The 20,936-nt window shown below is 40.2% G+C and overlaps 1 protein-coding gene across 1 annotated transcript in view; it reads left to right on the top strand.

Moving 5' to 3' along the window:
* LOC115419601 (interleukin-17 receptor D-like) overlaps positions 1 to 20,936 on the top strand; it is a 92,053-nt gene that overhangs the window by 69,495 nt on the left and 1,622 nt on the right. Inside the window, exons 12-15 of the mRNA XM_030134497.1 lie at positions 5,328 to 5,443; positions 7,033 to 7,284; positions 9,279 to 9,755; positions 12,877 to 13,118. Coding sequence (XP_029990357.1) covers positions 5,328 to 5,443; positions 7,033 to 7,284; positions 9,279 to 9,755; positions 12,877 to 13,118 — 1,087 coding nt within the window. The remainder of the gene's footprint in view (positions 1 to 5,327; positions 5,444 to 7,032; positions 7,285 to 9,278; positions 9,756 to 12,876; positions 13,119 to 20,936) is intronic.

Here is a 20,936-nt window from a genome sequence, read left to right on the forward strand (position 1 = left end):
TGTGTTCTGTGATTCATTTATGCATTTTTATTACTCTTCCAGTAGGAAAGCGAAAAAGGAACCAGGACCATGGAATTCCAGACCGGCTGTCCTGGACTAGCTGGACCAGACCCTGGTCCAAAAGCCTGAACCTTTCACACGGGTTTATTTCCCGTTTAATCTCAAGGCACCTTTGTTTTGTTTAAATTTTTAATAAAAAAAAAATCTAACCTAATACTGTCTGTTCATTTACAAGGCATCAAAATATGAGTATTAGTACTTTTATCGGTAATATGCAGTTGAATTAAATGCAGGCATTTGAGTAAATCTGTCTGACTTTAGGTTGAACCTGGACTACATCTGTAAAACAATAGAAATGAAACAGAACCATCCATCACACATAAAGTTAGATGTGATTTAGTTTAAGGAATGAGAAGTTGAAAATACATGTTGTACCATTTTTAAATACAAATTAAGGTATGATGGTTAACTTTATTTAAAATGTATTCCAGATGGATTAAGGGGCCGTTTACACGGCGTAGGATTCAGTCGACTCTGGGAAGATTTCATCGCGGATTAGCCTTCTGTTAACATGGAAACGGTGCCTAGAGTGCCTGAATCCGGAAACTTTTGATACCAGGGTCCAGGGTGGAATGTTATCGATACGCTCCGCATTTCAGCAACGTGTTAACGCGAATCGGAGCGTTCCGGGGTAAAATATGACGTCACCGCATGCGCGCGCAGCCAAGAACCGCCAGTTAACCCACTCCAGGCCAGTTGGTGGCGGTAATGCACCTCCAAGCTGGTTTGCCAGCCTCTGACACAATAAAGCTGCAGAAAAAGAAGGAACAACCACAACAACAATGGCCGGTTTCAGAACAACATACGTGCTGCTAACTGTGCTCAGTTTGCTGTCGCTTCTCCACCAAAAGTTAGACTTACTGCGTCTACACTCTTACCAGCGGAGACGCATTTCTTATATTCGCCAATGCCTCTTCTTCTTCTTCTCATTTAAAGGCTGTCTAAACCAGAAATCGTTTGTGCGCAGGCGCGTGTTTTACCGCCACTGTTTCACTACAGCTCTACATCGCCAGCTACTGGTCTGGCATGGCCACTACAGCGTATTCAGCCGTTCTCGCGGACTCATGTTAACGCAGATCGTTTTCATAGCGGCTTCGTCTTAACGCGGAATGATTTTATAACGCAAAGGAGAAATGTTTGCGGAATTAGATCCTAGTGTTGCCGTGTAAACGTACCCTTAGTGATTCAACAACCAGTAAAACGTTAAACCCAAACCGTCCACTTACAGTACTGTCATTTTATTGTGCTAGAGGTTAGTTTGTGAATGTACATGAACTGGACTACAGTTTCTGCTCCCTCATACATCAGCAACCTGATTTGAATAAATTACCCTGAACTTTCGGGTGCGGTGGAAACGCAGTTACCAGGAACTCTTTTACCCCAAAAAGTTTCTGGTAAATAAGTTCCTGGTAATACAGTTTCTGGGCCTTTTGGTGGAAAGGGCCTAATAATGCCAATTCTAATACTATATACTATCACTAATTTGTCGTTTCTTCTATCAATTGCCACAGTACTGTGATAGCAGAATGCATTGAAGTATATGCCATATATCACCACAGTACTGTGGCAACAAGAGGCTAATGAGTTCATGTAACATTATCCATGATTGGCTCTGGTGCAAATGCTAACATTTGGTCGGTTCTGTGGTAATAGACAAAGTTATAATTTGTGCCACAGTACTGTGGCAGTAGCGATTGCCTTATGTTTTTATGTAATTACACCCATCCCCCGTCCCATCATCAACCAACCCTTACCTCTCCCTACCAACCCCCCACCGTCACTCAGGATCTGTGAAGAAGATGTGTGTCAGCCCTTCAGGAGACAAAAGACCAGGAAAGTTCCAGGCCTAAATTGGGTGTCACCCTCCTGTCTGAAGGTCTGTGCTGACCAGTTAGCCCCCATCTTCACCCAGATCTTTAACAGATCACTAGAGCTATGCAGAGTCCCCTCCTGCTTCAAATGCTCCACAATAATCCCAGTCCCCAAGAAACCAGTAATCTCAGGACTAAATGACTACAGGCCTGTGGCCCTGACATCTGTGGCCATGAAGTCCTTTGAGAGACTGATGTTGAACCACCTGAAGGACATCACAGGACCCCTGCTGGACCCCCTGCAGTTTGCATATAGGGCAAACAGGTCAGTGGATGATGCGGTCGACATGAGTCTGCATTACATCCTGCAACACCTTGACTCCCCTGGGACACATGCAAGGATCCTGTTTGTGGGCTTCAGCTCGGCATTCAACACCATCAGCCCAGACGTCCTCCACCACAAACTCACCCAGCTCACCGTCTCAGCCTCCACCTGTCAGTGGATTACAAACTTCCTGATAGATATGAGACAGCAGGTGAGGCTAGGAAAATTCATATCCAGCACACAGTCAATCAGCACTGGTGCCCCCCAGGGATGTGTGCTCTCCCCACAGCTCTTCTCCCTCTAAACTAACGACTGCACCTTGGAAGATCCTTCTGTCAAACTCCTGAAGTTTGCAGACAACACAACGGTCATCAGCTTCATTTGGGACCGTGATGAGTCTGCATACAGACGGGAGGTGGAACAGCTGGCCCTCTAGTGTTAGAATAATTTGGAGCTGAACACACTCAAAACTGTGGAGATGACAGTGGACTTAAGGAGTACCCCCCCTACAGTGGCCCCCATCACAATCCTCAACAACACTGTGACTGCTGTGGAAACCCTTAGGTTTCTGGGATCAACCATCTCACAGGACCTAAAGTGGACTCCCAACATAGACTCCATAATCAAGAAAGCCCAGCAGACAACCTGTTTGAACTTCTTCTCTTCCCAGGCGATACAGAGCTCTGTATCTCTCTGTACGCTAAAACAGCCAGACACAAGAACAGTTTTTTCCCCCAGGCCGTCACTCTGATGAGCACTTCATGAGCCATCCAGTGTCAGTGTCCCCCCCAACTCAAATTCACCCACTTACAAAGTACTTTGTATAAAACTCAGACTAATTTGCACTATAATCATATACACATAAATATATTTTTAATAGACCGGTGTGATGGTTGGAAAACAAAGACTTCGTGGAGAATGGATTTGCTTCAATCAGGCAATCCGTTTATTTGTGCACAAATGAGAAAACTAACAGACGAAGCTTCGCCCTCTCTCAAGAGTCAGTTCTACCTAATACAGAAAATCGGTCTAACTCATAGAGGCTGTGCTAAGCTTACATGGGATTGGTTAATATAATATAATAAAATATGACATATGATACTGTTGCTAAGTGAAAGAAAGAATGCCAGATGGACACAGGACAGAATGTAAGACCTTGGAGTCATTCTGGGAAGTTTGGAAAGTAACTCTTTGTTGAATTCCAGAACTGAGAGAGCTCATGCTCTGCTATGGGCTAAAAGGTCAAACTGTACGTTGTGCTATCTTTAGAGATAAAGTAGCTTACAATATGCAGAACTGAGAAGCTGGCTGAGAGAAACATTCATGTTTTGAAGGACACAGGTGTCTTGCAAACTAACAGTTGTGAGGAGCCAAGAAAGGAAAACTTATGGTCAGCATTAAGCATTAAAATCAGTATTAACATTTCTCCCTTTTGATCCGTCAGGATCAACTAAATGGGAAAGAAAAAACACACAAAAATATCATCTATTATAACAATGTTAGTATAAAATAATAAAAAAATGTATCAGATATAGTAACAATAATATAAGGTTAGACCTTCACAGAATTAAACATCAATCACATCACACCCTCACAGGTTTAAGATGAGACGTCATGGGCTGGAAGTAGAAAACATGCATGTCCAGAATGGAACCGCTTTTTTTTGGTGTGCATAGGGCACACAGTATGAGCAAGCTTATGAGTAAGGGAAAACAATGTATTTACAAACCGGCTGTGACTTAAAAGATGGTGTCTCAGTCGGAATCAGAGAAATCGGAGGGGTCAAAATCAGAAGGGGGCGCAGTCTGAGGGCCAGGTTTAGAGTCAGTGGGGACAAGCTGATAGGTTAGGAGGGTGGCATTGAGCATGGAGGAAATCATTTTTCTGATTAGGGGAACAAGGCAGCAGGAACACAAACAGAGAACAACACAGATGGCAAGGAATGGGGTTGCTATTTTAAGGAAAATCTGCCACCATGGGCCAGAGGTGAGCCAGTTCCAAAGGTCAAATCCTTCAGGGGGTGGGGCATCGCGATTAAATTGGCGAATTAGAAGCTCGTTTAAGTGATCAACTACATAGGTCAAATTTCCCGAGACGTCGGGGATAAAAGTGCAGCATTCTTGTCCTATTATGTGACAAACACCTCCTGAGGATGCAAGCATGTAATCTAGAGCAGCGCGATTCTGAAGGGCAACATTTTTAAGGGCTTTGATTTCTGCAGAAACAGCACTGAAGCCTTCTGTCATGGATTTGGTTACATCCTCCAAATCTACAGCAATATCATCAATGTAATGAGCCAATTTAGGAAGACCCCACATGGGAACAACAGCTCCCACGCCTTTTTCCCATTGTTTTATCCTGACTCGTGCTTTGGGGTCAGATCCACGGCGGACACGGGAATGAATGGGGCATTGCGCATGTGTTGCGCATCCCTGTACACATCCACTCACTGTATAAAAACTCCAATTGCACTCTGTACATAATACAAATCCACTGTAAATCTCAACCCATTGTTACCTCTGCCAGGAGGTATTGTGATCGCTTTGCTTTGTGTGTTTGCATGCGTGCGTGTTTGTGTGTTTGTTTGTTAGCAAGATAACTCAAAAAGTTATGGACGGATTTTCATGAAATTTTCAGGAAATGTTGATACTGACACAAAGAAGAAATGATTAAATTTTGGTGGTGATCGGGGGCAGGGGGGAGGGGCTTGTTTACTGTGAATTATACATTCATTCATTCATTTATTAAAATGACCTTTTCTACTACACATAACAGGTGCACTTTCAACCAAAAAAGTTGTTTAGTTTTATTTTATTTTTTTTTTAGTATTTTTATTCATTAATGTGTTTTCTTTTAATCACACTTGTTCTCATGGGTAAATTTGGACACATACATTTGATGTAATTATACAAAACGGATTTGGTTTGTAAAGACAGGCAGGGGAACTACCAATGAAGCTGGAATATTAAAGAGTAATAAATGAAGAAAAGAAAAGGGTTCAGATCATACAGAGGAACATGCACAACCACAGAGTATATGAATCTGTCATATTTCCATACTTTCAAAGTGTTTCACAGCTGGTTTTCCTGAGGTTCTAAGTGTCAGTTGTGGTTTGTTAAATCCCCATTCAGGTGGTTCTGGACCTGTGGGAACATCTGGAGATGTGCAGAGAGGGTCAGATGTCGTGGCTGAGCCGACGGTTGGATGAAGCTAACTTCATCATCACCGTGTGCTCCAAAGGCCTTCGGTAAAACCAACACTATATGAGATATGGAACAGATGTATGAAATGACAGTGGATCTTTCCTCATCTATTATTAAAGAGATCAGATTCATTTTGAAATCAGTGACTTTTGGGCTCTTGCATTGTTTTCCTTGTAATGTCTTCTACTCCAAAAACTTTGCTTGTTTTACCAGCTGCAGTTCCATCAATGTCCACTGCAAAAACTACATAAAACAACACATTTTACACAACACAATCATAATTAACCTCCTGAGACTTAGGAGAATACAAATTTCTGATTTTTTTTTTTAAGAAAAAATTGTCTAGACTGAAAACAGCATGACACTGACACATTTTTTCAGATACATTTTTTCTTCTCTGAATATCCTTTGCAGTGGCTTTTGTTTTGTTTTTTAAGGTAAAGCTTTGAAACTTTTGTCCATTTGTCCACAAACATAAACAAAAAAAACATAGCTGGGTCTTAGGAGGTTAATGAATGAATATTTTTTTCAGATAACTAATGGTATCAAGTAAAAGTGCAAGTTGCATAAAAAATCAGGATGATAATAACATTAAAGAATGAAAGGAAACGTTCCAGACATGTTTGAATGCTACAAAAGCAGAGCAGCTGAGATGGAAGCAGGATGGAGAAAGTACAGATGAGGTGGGGTCACTACAATGCTCCACCGACATGGTTTCACTTTATCAGAATAATGACAGGTTCAGAGATGACTGATGTGTGTTTATGTTGGATGTAAGTTTATGATCTTATCTGATCAATCAGTTCTCACTTGTATAAAAATGTATCTGTTCTTTAACCCTGACATTAACGGTGTTTGTACCAAGGCTTTAAGTGACTGTTAAACCTCATTTGATGTCATATCGTTTCTTTATTGTTTTTTCACTTCCTCCTGTTTTCTTTCCTTCTTTCTTCTGTTTCTGCTTCACCTTCTTACTTCTTGGTAGTTCTTCTTGGTTCACCTGGACTGGTTTAGCTCTTTTGAAAACATTTCGTCTCTCATCTAAGAGACTTCTTCAGTTCTACTAACTGGTGGCTGAAACTGGATTTATAAACCTGCAGAGGGAGTGGTCTGTGTAGGTGTTACTCCCAATTTAAGTGTTAGGGTCATAATGGGGTGTGTCCCTGGGGGTAGGGTTGCTAGTGGGTATTGTGTGTCAGTTTCAGGGTCATTGACCAGAGGGGTGGGTCACTGTCCAAATCCTTCAGAAACCAAAAAGGTAATGCAAACAAAATATGCATAACAAGACAGTGCATTCTGGTACATTTAAGGAAAGAAAAAACAAGTCACTCATAATGTAAACAACTGAAATGTCTTTACAGTTCCTGGCCAGGTAACATATTCACATAGTGGAAAAGAGGCTCCAATATTTTTGTTAAATTTGCTAACAGAGCCATTTAAGGCACAACTAATTTTTTCTAACTTCATATTAAACATAATGTCTCTGATCCATTGATCATGTGTTGGAGGGGATGAATCCTTCCATTTGAAAAGAGCAGTCTGTGCGAAATGCTTTTGTTGTTTCCCATTTTCTTATTTATCATTTCTTCTTTTTTCTATCTTTCACCCTAATGTTTTGTCTTTTTTCCATCAGATATTTCGTGGAGAGGAAGAGCCGCCGTGGGAAGACGCCCCTCAGTCGTCGCAGTAACGGCAGTAGCAGCTCTCCCATTGGCGGACCAGGTAGTGACTTGTTCACAGTCACCGTGGCGATGATCGCAGAGCAACTACGATTGGCCAAGCAGAGCGAGGGGGGCGGAGCTCAGGAACTGAACCGCTTCATGACCGTTTACTTCGACTACTCAGCTGAAAATGACATTCCTACCACGCTGAGCCTGGCGCCCAGGTGAGTCCACACCAGAAGGAGTTAGAGGGTTCATACGGGTGCTTGAAATCCTTAAAAATGCTTGAATTTTAATGTTATGTTTTCAAGGTCTGAAAAGTGGTTGCAGTTATAACTCTGAGATGTGATTTATTTATTTATTTTTCATACTAACTCTGCCAGGTTTGATGTCAAGTAAAGCTACATACAGAGAGGTGATACAGTTTGAAAAATAAAACTTTGTCAAAAAACAAAATTAGTGGGTGTTCTTAGGTCAACTCCAGAGACATTTTTACCTTTGTCTCGTTGCGAGTGTGTCTGGAGAATGCCAAGTGCCTTCCTGGTTTTTGGATAAAACTTTGTGTTCTCCTTTAATTTCAAAAATTTTTGCTATAATAAAACAGAATTTTTGATGTTTATATCATAATTCAATGTACATCATTGTCGTACTTTCCAGTCTACGAGCCGCTAATTTCTTCCACATACTGTGAACCCGTGGCTCTAAAATGATGTGGCTAATTTATGTTTTCTGGGCTAACGATTGATCCAGCTTATGAAGAAGGAAATAGAACTGCTGCACGTAAACTTGGCATCAGTGAATCGATGATGAGACGAGGTGGGTGCGGCTTATAGTCCGGAAAGTACGGCATATGCATTCCTGTAGATATGTATTTTACCCCAGTGATAAGGCGAAAATGACCCTCAAAAGTCCTTGAAAAGTGCTTGAATTTGACCATGAAAAATGTGTACGAGCCCTGGAGTTAATAACAGTGACAGTCTTTTCTGTAGTATATACAGAACAACATCACAGAACCAGATGCTGAATTTCATTAAATAGAGGGATAGAAATAATGGATAATGGAGTGAGATATATAAATCAAGAGAAGAAACAAGTATTACATAAGCTACTTCACAAATGTAAATCATCAGATTGATTTAAATGAAAGCAGTATATTTTCTAGTTTACTTGAAATGTTTCAAAGAATGAGGCTCACACTGCAAAAGTCCTGTTACAGAGAGAGTATTATAGAATACTAGCGCGTTGACCTATGGGGAACCACGGGTTCAAGATCCTGGACTTCATCATTGTCAATACCGAGCGTGGGATGTGAAAAGGGGGGGATGTTTTTAAAATCCACATCCCAACTCTGATGGGCAGTATCCCGGTCCCCCAGCTTAGATATTTGTTGTGTATTCACACATGCTGTACCGCATTTGTCCAGCAGTCACCGCCAAAGTGCTCACATGATTTTGGGTATAGCAAAGTGGTTGTAAGGCTACTGTATTCCAAAATGACTAATATCACCCAAAATATTGGTCCTATCTACGTGTCATTTTTACTAGTCTCTTCCCTGACAAAAAATACATGAGTATACCAAACTGCAGCAGTCAGCTCTTTTTGGATTGTGTATGATGCCCAGGACACACACACATACACACACACATAGTCCACTTACCTTTTATAAAATAAATTATTATTATTATTATTATTATTATTATTATTATTATTATTATTATTATATTTATTATTATTATTATTATTATTATTATTATTATTATTATTATTATTATTATAACAGTAAAATTTGATAATTTAAAAAGCGAAAAAGGAGGTACGCAACTGCTTTTGTCCTGCATGACATGCTGTTGTTCTGCTGTAAAATAACGGTAACTGTTGCAACTACTCACAACTGCTAAGCAACATAAATTAAATCAGTTCCTTCTGACTTTAAAGAAGGGAATTTTAAAGAAGAAAGATATTTAATGTGGAGATGGGACTATTCCTCAACTGTAGATACCAAATTGGCCAGTTAAAAACATCTCAATTTCTCAGAACCGCACAGATACACGCACATACAGACAAGCAGCTGACACTAGACTGGCCCATCTGAATGTACCACCATGCTAATGCTAATGCTAATGCTCCAGTAGAGGTTCTGGTAGTTGTGGATGGGGTGTGTTGGATTGTTGCTGTGAACAGACGGTTCAGTCCCAATGTGTTCATTGACTGTGTTCAGGTTTAAGCTGATGGACCAGCTGCCTCAGCTCTTCACTCGGCTTCACTCCGGTCAGTCGGGTCTTGACCGGGAGCCTCCTCCTCCCAACATGTCCAGGAGGAACTACTTCAGGAGCAAGTCCGGACGCTCGCTCTATGTCTCCATCTGCAACATGCACCAGTACATCAGCCAGAACCCGGACTGGTTTGAGAAGCAGTTAAATCCTGCAGGAGGCTCGTCTTCATCGCCTCCCCCTCCTCCTCTTCCTCCTCAGGACCACAGTGCCCCTCCAAAGCCCTCCTGCTCCTCGTCTGAGCAGAGGTTGGACAGTGGTTTGGTTCTGAATGAGGTGGTGGTGAAGTCTCCATCAGTGGAGGGGGGCGACGGAACACCTAAGAGGAATACGCTCCTGTTGGCCCCTGGATCTGGTCCCAGTCCTGGACTCAGATCCAGTCCATGTCTTCCACATTGCTCTCTGTCCATGAGAAACGCTTCAAGGTAAAGTCCAGTCACTGCTGTTTGTTTTTATGGTTTCATTTGCCTTATTTAATATTTTGGACTTTAAAGGCCTTTTGTCTATGTCTATTTTCATGTATTTTTTATAAACTGCTATCTGAAAAAAAATATTACGTATAAAAATCATTAATATTGTATTTATTTGGAAAATGTTGCTATTTGAGATGACTGTGTTCAGCTCTGTTCAACATGGAATAGGTTTAGGGTATGTCTGATTATTAAAACTGGAGCTGCTCATCTTTCTTTCCTTCATCATCCGCCTGAATATTACATCTGTAGGGTGTATGGATTAAGACAGGATCATAACATGAGGGTGTGCTGGTTGTGTGTTGACATTAGCTTAGGAATCACATCAAATAATTTTACAAAAACATGGCTATATAAATAAAGGATCTATACATGATCCAGGCTGTGAGTACCATGTATAATCTACATTCAAGTGGAGTTTAAACATGTTTGGGTGGTTTAGTCAACAGTCAAGGGACGTGTATCCTGTTTAGGCCCAAGGCTCGGCCTTTACAATATCGACCAGGGGTGTCAAATTCATTTTAGTTCAGGGGCCACGTTCAGCCCAATATGATCTGAAGTGGGCCAGACCAGTAAAATAATAGCATAATAACCTATAAATAATGACCCCAAATTTTCTTCTTGGTTTAATGTGAAAAAAATATTACATTATGCCTATTAATAATGACAACTACAAATTTTTCTTTTACTGCAAAAAATAACATAAATATTTATATTTAACAAACTATCCTTTACAAAATAATGTGAATGACCTGAACAAATATGAACAACCTGAAATATCCAACAAAAATTAAATGCATTGTTAACAATATTCTGTCTGTTATTAAATGTTTTGTGCCTTTGTAGATCTGATCCATAATGCACATGTATAAATGGAAAGTGGAGGCATAATATTGTTAAGCTTGCATTTATTTTTCATAAGAAATTTCAGGTTTTTCAGGTTATTCAAATCTTTTTTGTTTGGATAGTTTGTAAATGTACATATCTTCATAATTTAATGTTACATTTTCACACTAAAAAAAGAGAAAATTTGGGGTTGTCATTATTTGTAGGCATAATGTAATGTTATTTTTTTCATATTAGGCCAAAAAGGAAATTTGGAGTCATTATTTTTAGGTTATTATGTTATTATTTTACTTGAGATCACACTTGGTCTGCATGTGGAACCTAAACTAAAACTAGTTCAACATCCTTGACTGTTAATATCTTCAGTGTAATTTTTACACATTGCTAATTGGATTGGAACCTTTGGCAAGCCAGTTTTGGCCCACGGGCCATATGTATACAATACAAGAGGTGGGAGAGACTTAAGCAGCACCCACAGGAGCCTTAAGGACTGCCCACAGGAGGAAACGCCACATCCACTAAAGAATCAACACTTTCCTCTGAAATGAAATCAATGAACATGTCTGCAGGTGAAACTATTGAGACAGGTGCATGTGGCTGGATGGTTCAGTGGGTAAAACTTGTGCCTCTGATGTGGGAGTTTAGGGTTTGAATCCCAGCACAAGTGGTAACGGTGACATCTTTTAGCCCTGATGTTGATTTTCTACTTTTTTTAATTCCACATGATTTGCCTGTCCTTCCTCCACCCCTGGTTTAAATACATTGTCCATACTATCAGTGTTAAGACACTTAATCAGGGACATGTCTGACTTTAACTATAGAGTCATAGAAAAATGTGCATGTTTGGAGGATAGACGGTGAAATTTACATATAAAAAAACAATGACTGAAAACACATACTGTGTATTTTTATTTTAATTTAAATTAATATTTTAAAATGCTGGTGCATTTGCTCTGATTTACCCTAGTGTTGATATATGGTTATACAGGGTGTCCCATAAGTCTCCATACATAGTAGACATAATACATTCCATGGTTCTAACATGTATTTCTTTATATTTCTTCTTTATAGTTCTTCAGCAGTGGAGGACACACATTGAAATGTGTTCCCGACAAAATGGCAGTCATAGAGATAAATGAAGAGATATAGAGAGATATAGAGAGATAGAGATATATAAATAAAAATGGTTTATGTCAAGAAACGTTTGTTTTTCCTATGTATGGAGACTTATGGGACACCCTGTAGTGCAGCTGAAAACTGACTTGGATACTGCACCACCAAAAAATAACTTCACCAGCTGCCATTGGTGTAGAGAAGAAGTCTACAACAAACCAAGCTTATAATAGTTTTGGATTTTTCATCATAGTTTAGTTTTATTTAGTTTTGACTTTTTTTGTCTAATTCAGTTAGTTTTAATTAGTTTTTCGAGCAGGTTTGCGAGTTTTTATTAGTTTTCGTTATTTTCTAAATGCTTAGTTTTAGTTTAGTTTTAGTTTTTTTTATATCTTTTATCTTCTTCGCTGTCGTATTCAAATAAATCCCAGACAGGACTCTGCTGATTTCTCCTAACTTTAGTCTCCATGTTTCCAGGTAGAGTGGGGACCAGAGGACGACTGGAAACCACAAGTGACGAACCGTTAAATATCTTATGTTGCCACCAGCTAAAACTGCTTTAGGGAAATAAATTGATTTTACATCAATCCGACACTGACAAAGACAAAAACGAAGGGAATTATATCCATAATTTTTATACGTTTTAGTTAGTTTTGTAAACATACAATACAGTTTCAGTTAATTATCATTATTTTCTTTTAATTATAGTTTTTATTTATTTCAGTTAATGAAAATGTTTCTACAATTCTAGTTTTTGTCATTTCGTTAGTTTTTGTTAATGATAATAACCTTGCAACAAACTTCATATTTTTTGTAGAAAATCTGTCCTCCACATAGAGGCTGGATGTAGGTGACACTAAGACAGTTTTTGATGCAACTTAGTTAATATCCACAACCAACACAAAACATACAGATGAGAAGTGGATGGAAAGAAGTCACATCTAGACTCTAAGGTTATGTTCAGACTGCAGGCAAATGTGGCCCAAACCCGTTTTGTTTGCCCTTATATGACCTGTATCTAAATGAGTCTAAATGAAACAGGGTTAAACCATGAATGAGGGGGGAATCAGGGTTCAGATGATTGGACGTCCTCTTACGTCTGCTTCTGCTCCTTCAGGTCGTCCTCTGGCACCGCCCCAGACTCTTCCCCCTCCGTCCTCCAGGACCCAGTCTGCCTCGTCCCTCCTCAGGCAGAAGAAGGCCGGTCGTCCCCCCCACAGGTCCCTCCTCGTGATTCAGGGATCTACGATTCTTCAGTTCCTTCATCAGAGCTCTCCATTCCCTTAATGGAGGGACTGTCACATGACCAGGTGGACTCCGCCTCCCTGGCTGACAGCGAATCATCTTCCTCTGGGCTCGGTGAGGTGCTGTGCTCTGGTGGTTAGATGTGTTTGAGGTTCAGTCCTTCAAGACCATTAACACAAAATGAATTAGTGCCTAGAAAACATTGAAATTTTATCCAGTCACTTTGACATTTCTGCCAAACCAATCATTGCAGTTTTATTTTGTGTCACTGGTCGTCTCTCCAGAAAGAGTCAAACATCAGCAAGCTCAACAAGAGGCAAACATTTATTATTTGTTGCTGTTTTCATGTACTCATGGGGACTGATGAGGATTGGATTTCTTTTTTATAATAATAATGGATTAGATTTATATAGTGCTTTTCTATGAATGCATACTCAAAGCACGTCCATTGGATCCATTATTCATTCACTTTCACAATCACACTCTGATAGTGGTAAACTACATTTGTAGCCACAGCTGCCCTGGGGCCGGCTGACGGAAGCGTGGCTGCCAATCCGCGTGTACGGCCCCTCCGACCACCACCGAACATTCATACGCATTCATACACCAGTGTGAGTAGCAGCACTGGAGGCAAGGTGGGTGAAGAGTCTTGCTCAATGACACAACAGCACATAACAGAGCAGGATTTGAACCACCATCCCTTCAGTTATTGGATGACCCTCTCTACCATGGCTGTCCAAGTATATATAATATATTTTTATTGAACTTTTAACCATATACAGGGTGGGGAAGCAAAATTTACAATGAACATTTAGTTGTTTTTTCTCAGCAGGCACTACGTCAATTGTTTTGAAACCAAATATATATTGATGTCATAATCATACCTAACACTATTATCCATACCTTTTCAGAAACTTTTGCCCATATGAGTAATCAGGAAAGCAAACGTCAAAGAGTGTGTGATTTGCTGAATGCACTCGTCACACCAAAGGAGATTTCAAAAATAGTTGGAGTGTCCATAAAGACTGTTTATAATGGAAAGAAGAGAATGACTATGAGCAAAACTATTACGACAAAGTCTGGAAGATACTATTAAAGAAGAATGGGAGAAGTTGTCACCCGAATATTTGAGGAACACTTGCGCAAGTTTCAGGAAGCGTGTGAAGGCAGTTATTGAGAAAGAAGGAGGACACATAGAATAAAAACATTTTCTATTATGTCAATTTTCTTGTGGCAAATAAATTCTCATGACTTTCAATAAACTAATTGGTCATACACTGTCTTTCAATCCCTGCCTCAAAATATTGTAAATTTTGCTTCCCCACCCTGTACATTAAGCACAAAAAACAAACACATCTCACTTGACATTATTACCGTGACAGTCAATAAAAAACAAGAATATTTTGCAGAACTAAAAATATTTACATCAAGTTCAATAAATTCAGCTGCATGGTATCTCTGTGCATTCAAAATGCCATCAATAAAATGCCCCTGTGTTGGTTGTCCATAATATACACTTGTCCACCCCATAACCCCATCACCACCATGGGCCACGCCATTCACAACGTGGACATCAGCAAACTGCTCACCCTCATGACGCCATACACACTGCCTGCCATCTGCCCTCTCCAATGAAAACTGGGATTTATCTGTGAAGAGAACACCTCTCCGAAGTCCCAGACACCATCAAATGTGAGTATTTACCCACTAAAGTGGGTTACAATGACGAACTGCAGTCAGGTCAAGACCCCGATGAGGACAACGAGCATGCAGATGAACTTCCCTGAGATGGTTTCTGACAGTTTGTGCAGAAATTCTTTGGTTATGCAAACCGATTGTTGCAGCAGCTGTCCAGGTGGCTGGCCTCAGATGATCTTGGCGGTGAAGATGCTGGATGTGGAGGTCTTGTGTGGTTGCACGTGGTCTGCGGTTGTGAGGCCGGTTGGATGTACTGCCAAATTCTCTGAAGCACCTTTGGAGATGGCTTATGGTAGAGAAATGAACATTCAATTCATGGGCACCATCTCTGGAGGACATTCCTGCTGTCAGCATGCCAATTGCACGCTCCCTCAAAACTTGTGACATCTGGGGCATTGTGCTGTGTGATAAAACTGCACATTTTAGAGTGGTATTTTATTGTGGCCAGCCTAAGGCACACCTGTGCAATAATCATGCTGTCTGATCAGCATCTTGATATGCCACACCTGTGAGGTGGATGGATTATCTTGGCAAAGGCACAGATTTAGACAAATTTCTGAACAATATTTGAGAGAAATAGGCCTTTTGTGTATATAGAAAAAGTTTTAGATCTTTGAGTTCAGCTCATGAAAAATGGGAGCAAAAACAAAAGTGTTGCATTTTTATTTTTGTTCAGTATCTAATACTCATAGAGAAGCTGACATTAATGAGAATGGGGCTTTTGGTTGGGCCTTCCTAATCCGAATGACAAAGGGCATGGAATAATGAATGACCTAACCCTAACCCCTAACCCTAACCCCTTAACCCCTAACCCCTTAACCCCTAACCCCTTAACCCCTTAACCCCTTAACCCCTTAACCCCTTAACCCCTTAACCCCTTAACCCCTTAACCCTAACCCAAGTGGTCATTCGTTATTCCATGCCATTTGTCATTCGGATTAGTCAAGCCCCTTCCGGTTTGATGCATGGCAGTGTAGGTTGCAAGCCAGAGCTTCTCTGTTGACATTCAGTCAAATTCCATCTGGGATCCTTTCAAAGTCACGCAGTTGTTAGTGCCAACCCTGATTTTTGCCGAAGACATGAAACCAATGGGCCGGGCGGCAAAGCAGTAAATTGGAGATGCAGAACAAGCCAACTTAGCAAAACTAGCCAAACAACCAGACGCTGGGGCTAACACGACGCTGACACTGTCATATATGGAAAGACTGCTAACGTCCATGGAAGATCATATTATAGCCAAACTTTGTCGGTTGACAACAGCAACACTACAAATCCATTCAACAACTGGAAACCTCACTAAATGACACACAAGAAAGACTTGAAAGATTTGAATCCACATGTGCTGCGCTCGCCAAGGATAACAAGGACTTGGAAGTGAAACTAGGTGATCTGGAGAACTGATCCAGACGGAACAATATTCGCAGATTTGGTCTCCCTGAAAATACTGAGGGACCGCGTTCCACTGCATTCATTGACGCACTGCTACGAGAAACTTTTGGAGCAGAAACTTTCCCTACCTTATTGATCGCAGACGGGGCTCATCGGATCACCAAGGTTAGGAAAAATTCAGCAGACTCCAGACTACATCCCCTCATTGTACGAATTCACCATTTCCAGATAAAGGAGCGCATCCTGAAGTTAGCAAGAGAGGCCAGCCCCGTTTCTTTTCGCAGAACTGAGATTCACTTTCTCCCGGACTTTAGCGCTTAAACCTCCAGAAAGGGAGCTGCCTTTGTACCAGTGAAGTCACAGCTTAAGAAAGTTGGATTCAACTATAGGATGCTGTTCCTGGCCCAGCTACAGGTTACTGACAAGGATGGTCAGAAACATGTCTTTCTCTCTCCAGAGGAGGCAAGCTGTTCTGTGGAAAGATGTAGCCATACAAACAAATTGGCCTGGAATCCTCACCATCATAAGGTGGGCGGGCTACAAAGTCCTGCTTTGTATGTTAAACTTCAGAAGTACCTAGGTATGTGAAATCAGTTCATTGCCTACCATCTTTAGTATATGAACTCTTGAGGTAAATGGACATTCCTCCTATCTCATTTGTTGTTAGAGTTTAAAGATTGAAAAGAAAAAAGAGATATGTAGCATCATTCTAGTTATAGGTTTTGATAAGTTTGGTAAACCATACTGAATATGTGATAATGTTGAAATCACTTTGTTCTGTTTGGGCCCTTTTTTTGCTGACTTTGTATTAGGCACAAAACTTTCAGTAATTTTTCAATTTCTTGCAGTAACAGAGTATACAGTTTAACTATAGGTAAAACGTGCTTAGGTAAACCTTGTGCTTTTTGCCACAGATATTTTTCAGCCTAGCCTTTTTTTCCTTTTCTTTGTTTATTTCTCTCTCTCTCTCTCTCTCTCTCTCTCTCTCTCTCCCTCTCTCCCCCCTTCCTCTTATCCCCCTGCCATCTTCTCATCTCAGTATGCTTCCAATATGGCCTCTTTCAGCTGTCGAAAACTTTCTATTACTATTTTAGGTCTCAATTAAAATGAATTCTAGAGTTAACCAGTCTCAGTCTCAATCCATCCAATGTGTTTCAAAATACAAAAGGTCTGAATAACCCAGTAAAAAGACAGAAGATAATATCTTACCTTCAGCAACTAAGGGCAGATATAGTATTTATGCAGGAAACTCATCTAAAAACCGACTGCAAATTTTCTTAAAAGAAGATGCATCGGTCAACTGTTCCATCCACATTTTAATGTCAAGGCCAGAGGCAATGCAGTCCTCAAAGATCTCACATTACAAGCTGAGGAGGTGATCAGTGACCCCAACAGAAAATATGTTATTGTTGCTGGGTAATTATTTTCTCTCCCTGTAATTCTTGTAAATGTTTATGCCCCAAATTCTGACAATTATAACTTTTTCACCAAATTATTTTCTGCCATACCAATTTACAACAATAATAATCTGATATTAGGGGTTGACTTTAACTGTGTGCTCAACACCACTCTTGAAAGATCCTCATCAAGACCTCAATCTCTTATTAAATCAGCCAGGGTCATCACTGTTTTTTGTGCTCAATCTGGTCTTTCAGACATTTGGAAATTTCATTATCCTAATAAAAAAGCATTTTCTTTCTTTTCCAGCATCCACTATACGTATACTACCCACATAGATTACTTTCTGATAGATAACAGGTTAGTAGGGAGTGCAGACTCCTGTCAATATCATACAATTTCCATCTCTGATCATGGTGCACTGTCTTTTCAACTTAGTTTACCTAGTTGCTTCAGACCCACATTCTATTGGAGGGTTAACCCACTGTTACTAGCTGATGAAGAATTTGTAAAACTGATCATTTCCCAGATAAATTTTTTTACTGACACTAACACTACTTCTGAGGTCTCCCTTTCAACATTATGGGAGACCCTGAAACATTTTCAAACAGTACTACAGTAACTTATATTGCTCTGAACATGATGTAGATGCCCCAAAACTCGAGAACTTCTTTGGCAAGCTTTCATTTCCTTCTCTCCCTCCGGAGCTTAACTCTTCTCTTGGGGGAGAAATCTCAGTTGCAGAAATCACACAAGCCATTAAATCCTTGAAAAACAATAAAACATCTGGGCCTTCACTGCAGACTTTTATAAAAAAAAGTTCACACTTGTCACCATTACTCCAAGCCATGTTTAATGAACCTTTGTCTTCTGGACAGCTCCCTCCCCCTCTATGACAAGCTGCAACTAGAAGCACTCGGAGAGCGCAGACCTCCGCCAAGGCTGATCAGTGGGCCCCCCTGTGGGCCCCCCCACCCCCGATCACCCCCAAAAGTTAATCATTTCTTCCTTATCCCATTTCCAACAAACCCTGAAAATTTCATCAAAATCTGTCCATAACTTTTTGAGTTATGTTGCACACTAACGGACAGACAAACAGACAAACAAACCCTGGCAAAAACATAACCTCCTTGGCGGAGGTAATTACACTCATTCCTAAAAAAACCAAAGACTCACTCCAAAGCGCCTCATATTGTCCTATCTCATTACTGAATGTAGATTATAAAATTCTTTCCAAGATGTTATCTGCTAGACTGGAGAGGTTATTGCCACAAATTATATCTACTGGTCAGACAGGTTTTATTTTAAATAGACACTCTAATTCCAATTTAAGAAGACTACTTAATATTGTATACTCCCCTTCAATCTCTGTACCAGAAATGGTGATCTCTCTCAATACCAAAATGACATTTGATGATTTATATGCTCACCCTCTGGCTACAGTAATTACTAATGGTCTTCAGTCTGAATATTTCCCATGGGGTAGGGGCATCAGTCAAGGCTGTCCTCTTTCACTCCTCCTTTTTGCTATCGCAATAGAGCCATTAGCCATCGCCCTTCAACAGTCTGATGATTTTTCAGAGACAGTGCAAGGTGGACAAACTCGTACGTTATCACTCTAAGCAGACAACTTACTACTATACACATCTAACCCTATCACTTCAGTTCCTTCAATTGTCCACACCCTAAATCAGTTTGGTAAAATATCTGGCAACAGAATTAATCTCCAGAAGACTGAAATGTTTAGTATTAAATCAAGCTGTCTCTCAGATCTCCCCATCTCATTTTCCATTCCATTCCATTCCTGACATTCCCCATGCTTTAATAAAGAACTTTGGGGTACTTTTTGAAAAATGCAAACAGGATATGGTGAGATCGTCAAGCGTGCCTCTCTCGGTAATTGGTCGAATCAACCTTATCAAAATGATTGTGTTACCAAAATGTCTGTATTTTTTTCAAAACATTCCAATCCTTATTGGAAAAAAGTTTTTTAAAACTCTGGACCAGCTTCCTTCATCTGGAATCTTAAACCACAAAGGATTAAAAGGCTTGTTGAAGACTTGAAAGACCTAAAGGGCTGGCTGGTCTAGTTTTGCTTAATTTTGTCGACGATTATTGGGCTTGCAACATCCAGAAGATGTTGTCGTGGACAGAGGAATATCATCCTGAGAGGGGTGAGGTCTGGCTACATCTTGAATCTGCATGCTGCCCTGTCCAACTTCGTTCTGTCATTTCTGCCCCATCCCCTCCGACTCCACTGAGCCAGTTATTACCCAACCCAGTGATCCTCAATTCATTGAAAATTTGGTCACAATTCAGAAAACATTTCAACCTAACAACAATATCAGTCTATTCTTCAGTTGTTAATAATCACAACTTTCCACCTTCCAGCTCGGACTCAGCCTTTAAAATCTGGAAGGCTAAAGTCATCACTTCCATTTCAGTCTCTTTTTCAAGGTAAATTTGGTTGATTCGCTCAGCTTTCTGAGATGTTTGACTTGCCAAAATCCCATTTTTATAGATATCTCCAAATGAGATATTTTGTGCACAAGAACTTTGCTTCTTTTCCAAATCTGCCATCAGATAATGCTATTGACAATCTCCTCTCTTTGTCCACACATTGAGAGGTTTGATCTCAGTGCTTTATCATCATATTAGCAGCATCATTCCCCAATCACTGTAAGGAATTAGACAACTCTGGGAACATGACCTGGGAGAAGTAATGACAGAGGATCAGTGGGAGGCTGCATTGGATTTGGTACATTCCTCCTCCCAAAAGCTTGATTCAGTTTAAAATCCTTTTAATAGTACAGTGGACTAGGGCCAAACTGGCAAAGACTTTTTCTGATGTTGACATGTCCCCATTTTAAAAGTCAACCTGCAGACCATATACACATGTTCTGGTCCTGCCCACTCCTCAGAGCATTTTGGGCTGACATTTTTCAGGCCTATTCAACAAAGTGTAGTGTTCACATGTCTCCAAATCCAATACGTGCCATTTTTTTTATTTACTGATGAAACACGCTCGTTTTAAGGCAAATTTGATGTTGTCATAGCTCTCACCTCTCTTCTTGCTAGATGTCAGATATTGCTTTTATGGAAAGAACAAACACCACGCACATTCAGTAGATGGATTGGAGACACCGTGTCATTTCTGAAATTTGAGAAAATCAGATACACCCTGAAAGGTTCTATACAAAAGTTTGAGAGCATTTGGAACCCTTTTTCTGTCTTACTATGAGAGCATTCAAAGCCCATTACAAGTAGAGTAGATGACCCCCCCCCCCCTTTTTTTTAAATGTGTTTTTTTTATTTATTTATTTATTTTTATTTTCTTTTTTCTATGCGGGTGTCTATCTGTATGACTCTACATTTGTATTGTAATGTTTGACCAAGTGTACACCCCCCTCTGTTTTTTTTGTTTTGTTTTGTTTTGTTTTTGTTTTT

This window comes from Sphaeramia orbicularis, chromosome 5, assembly GCF_902148855.1.
Source record: "Sphaeramia orbicularis chromosome 5, fSphaOr1.1, whole genome shotgun sequence".
Lineage (NCBI taxonomy): Eukaryota > Metazoa > Chordata > Actinopteri > Kurtiformes > Apogonidae > Sphaeramia > Sphaeramia orbicularis.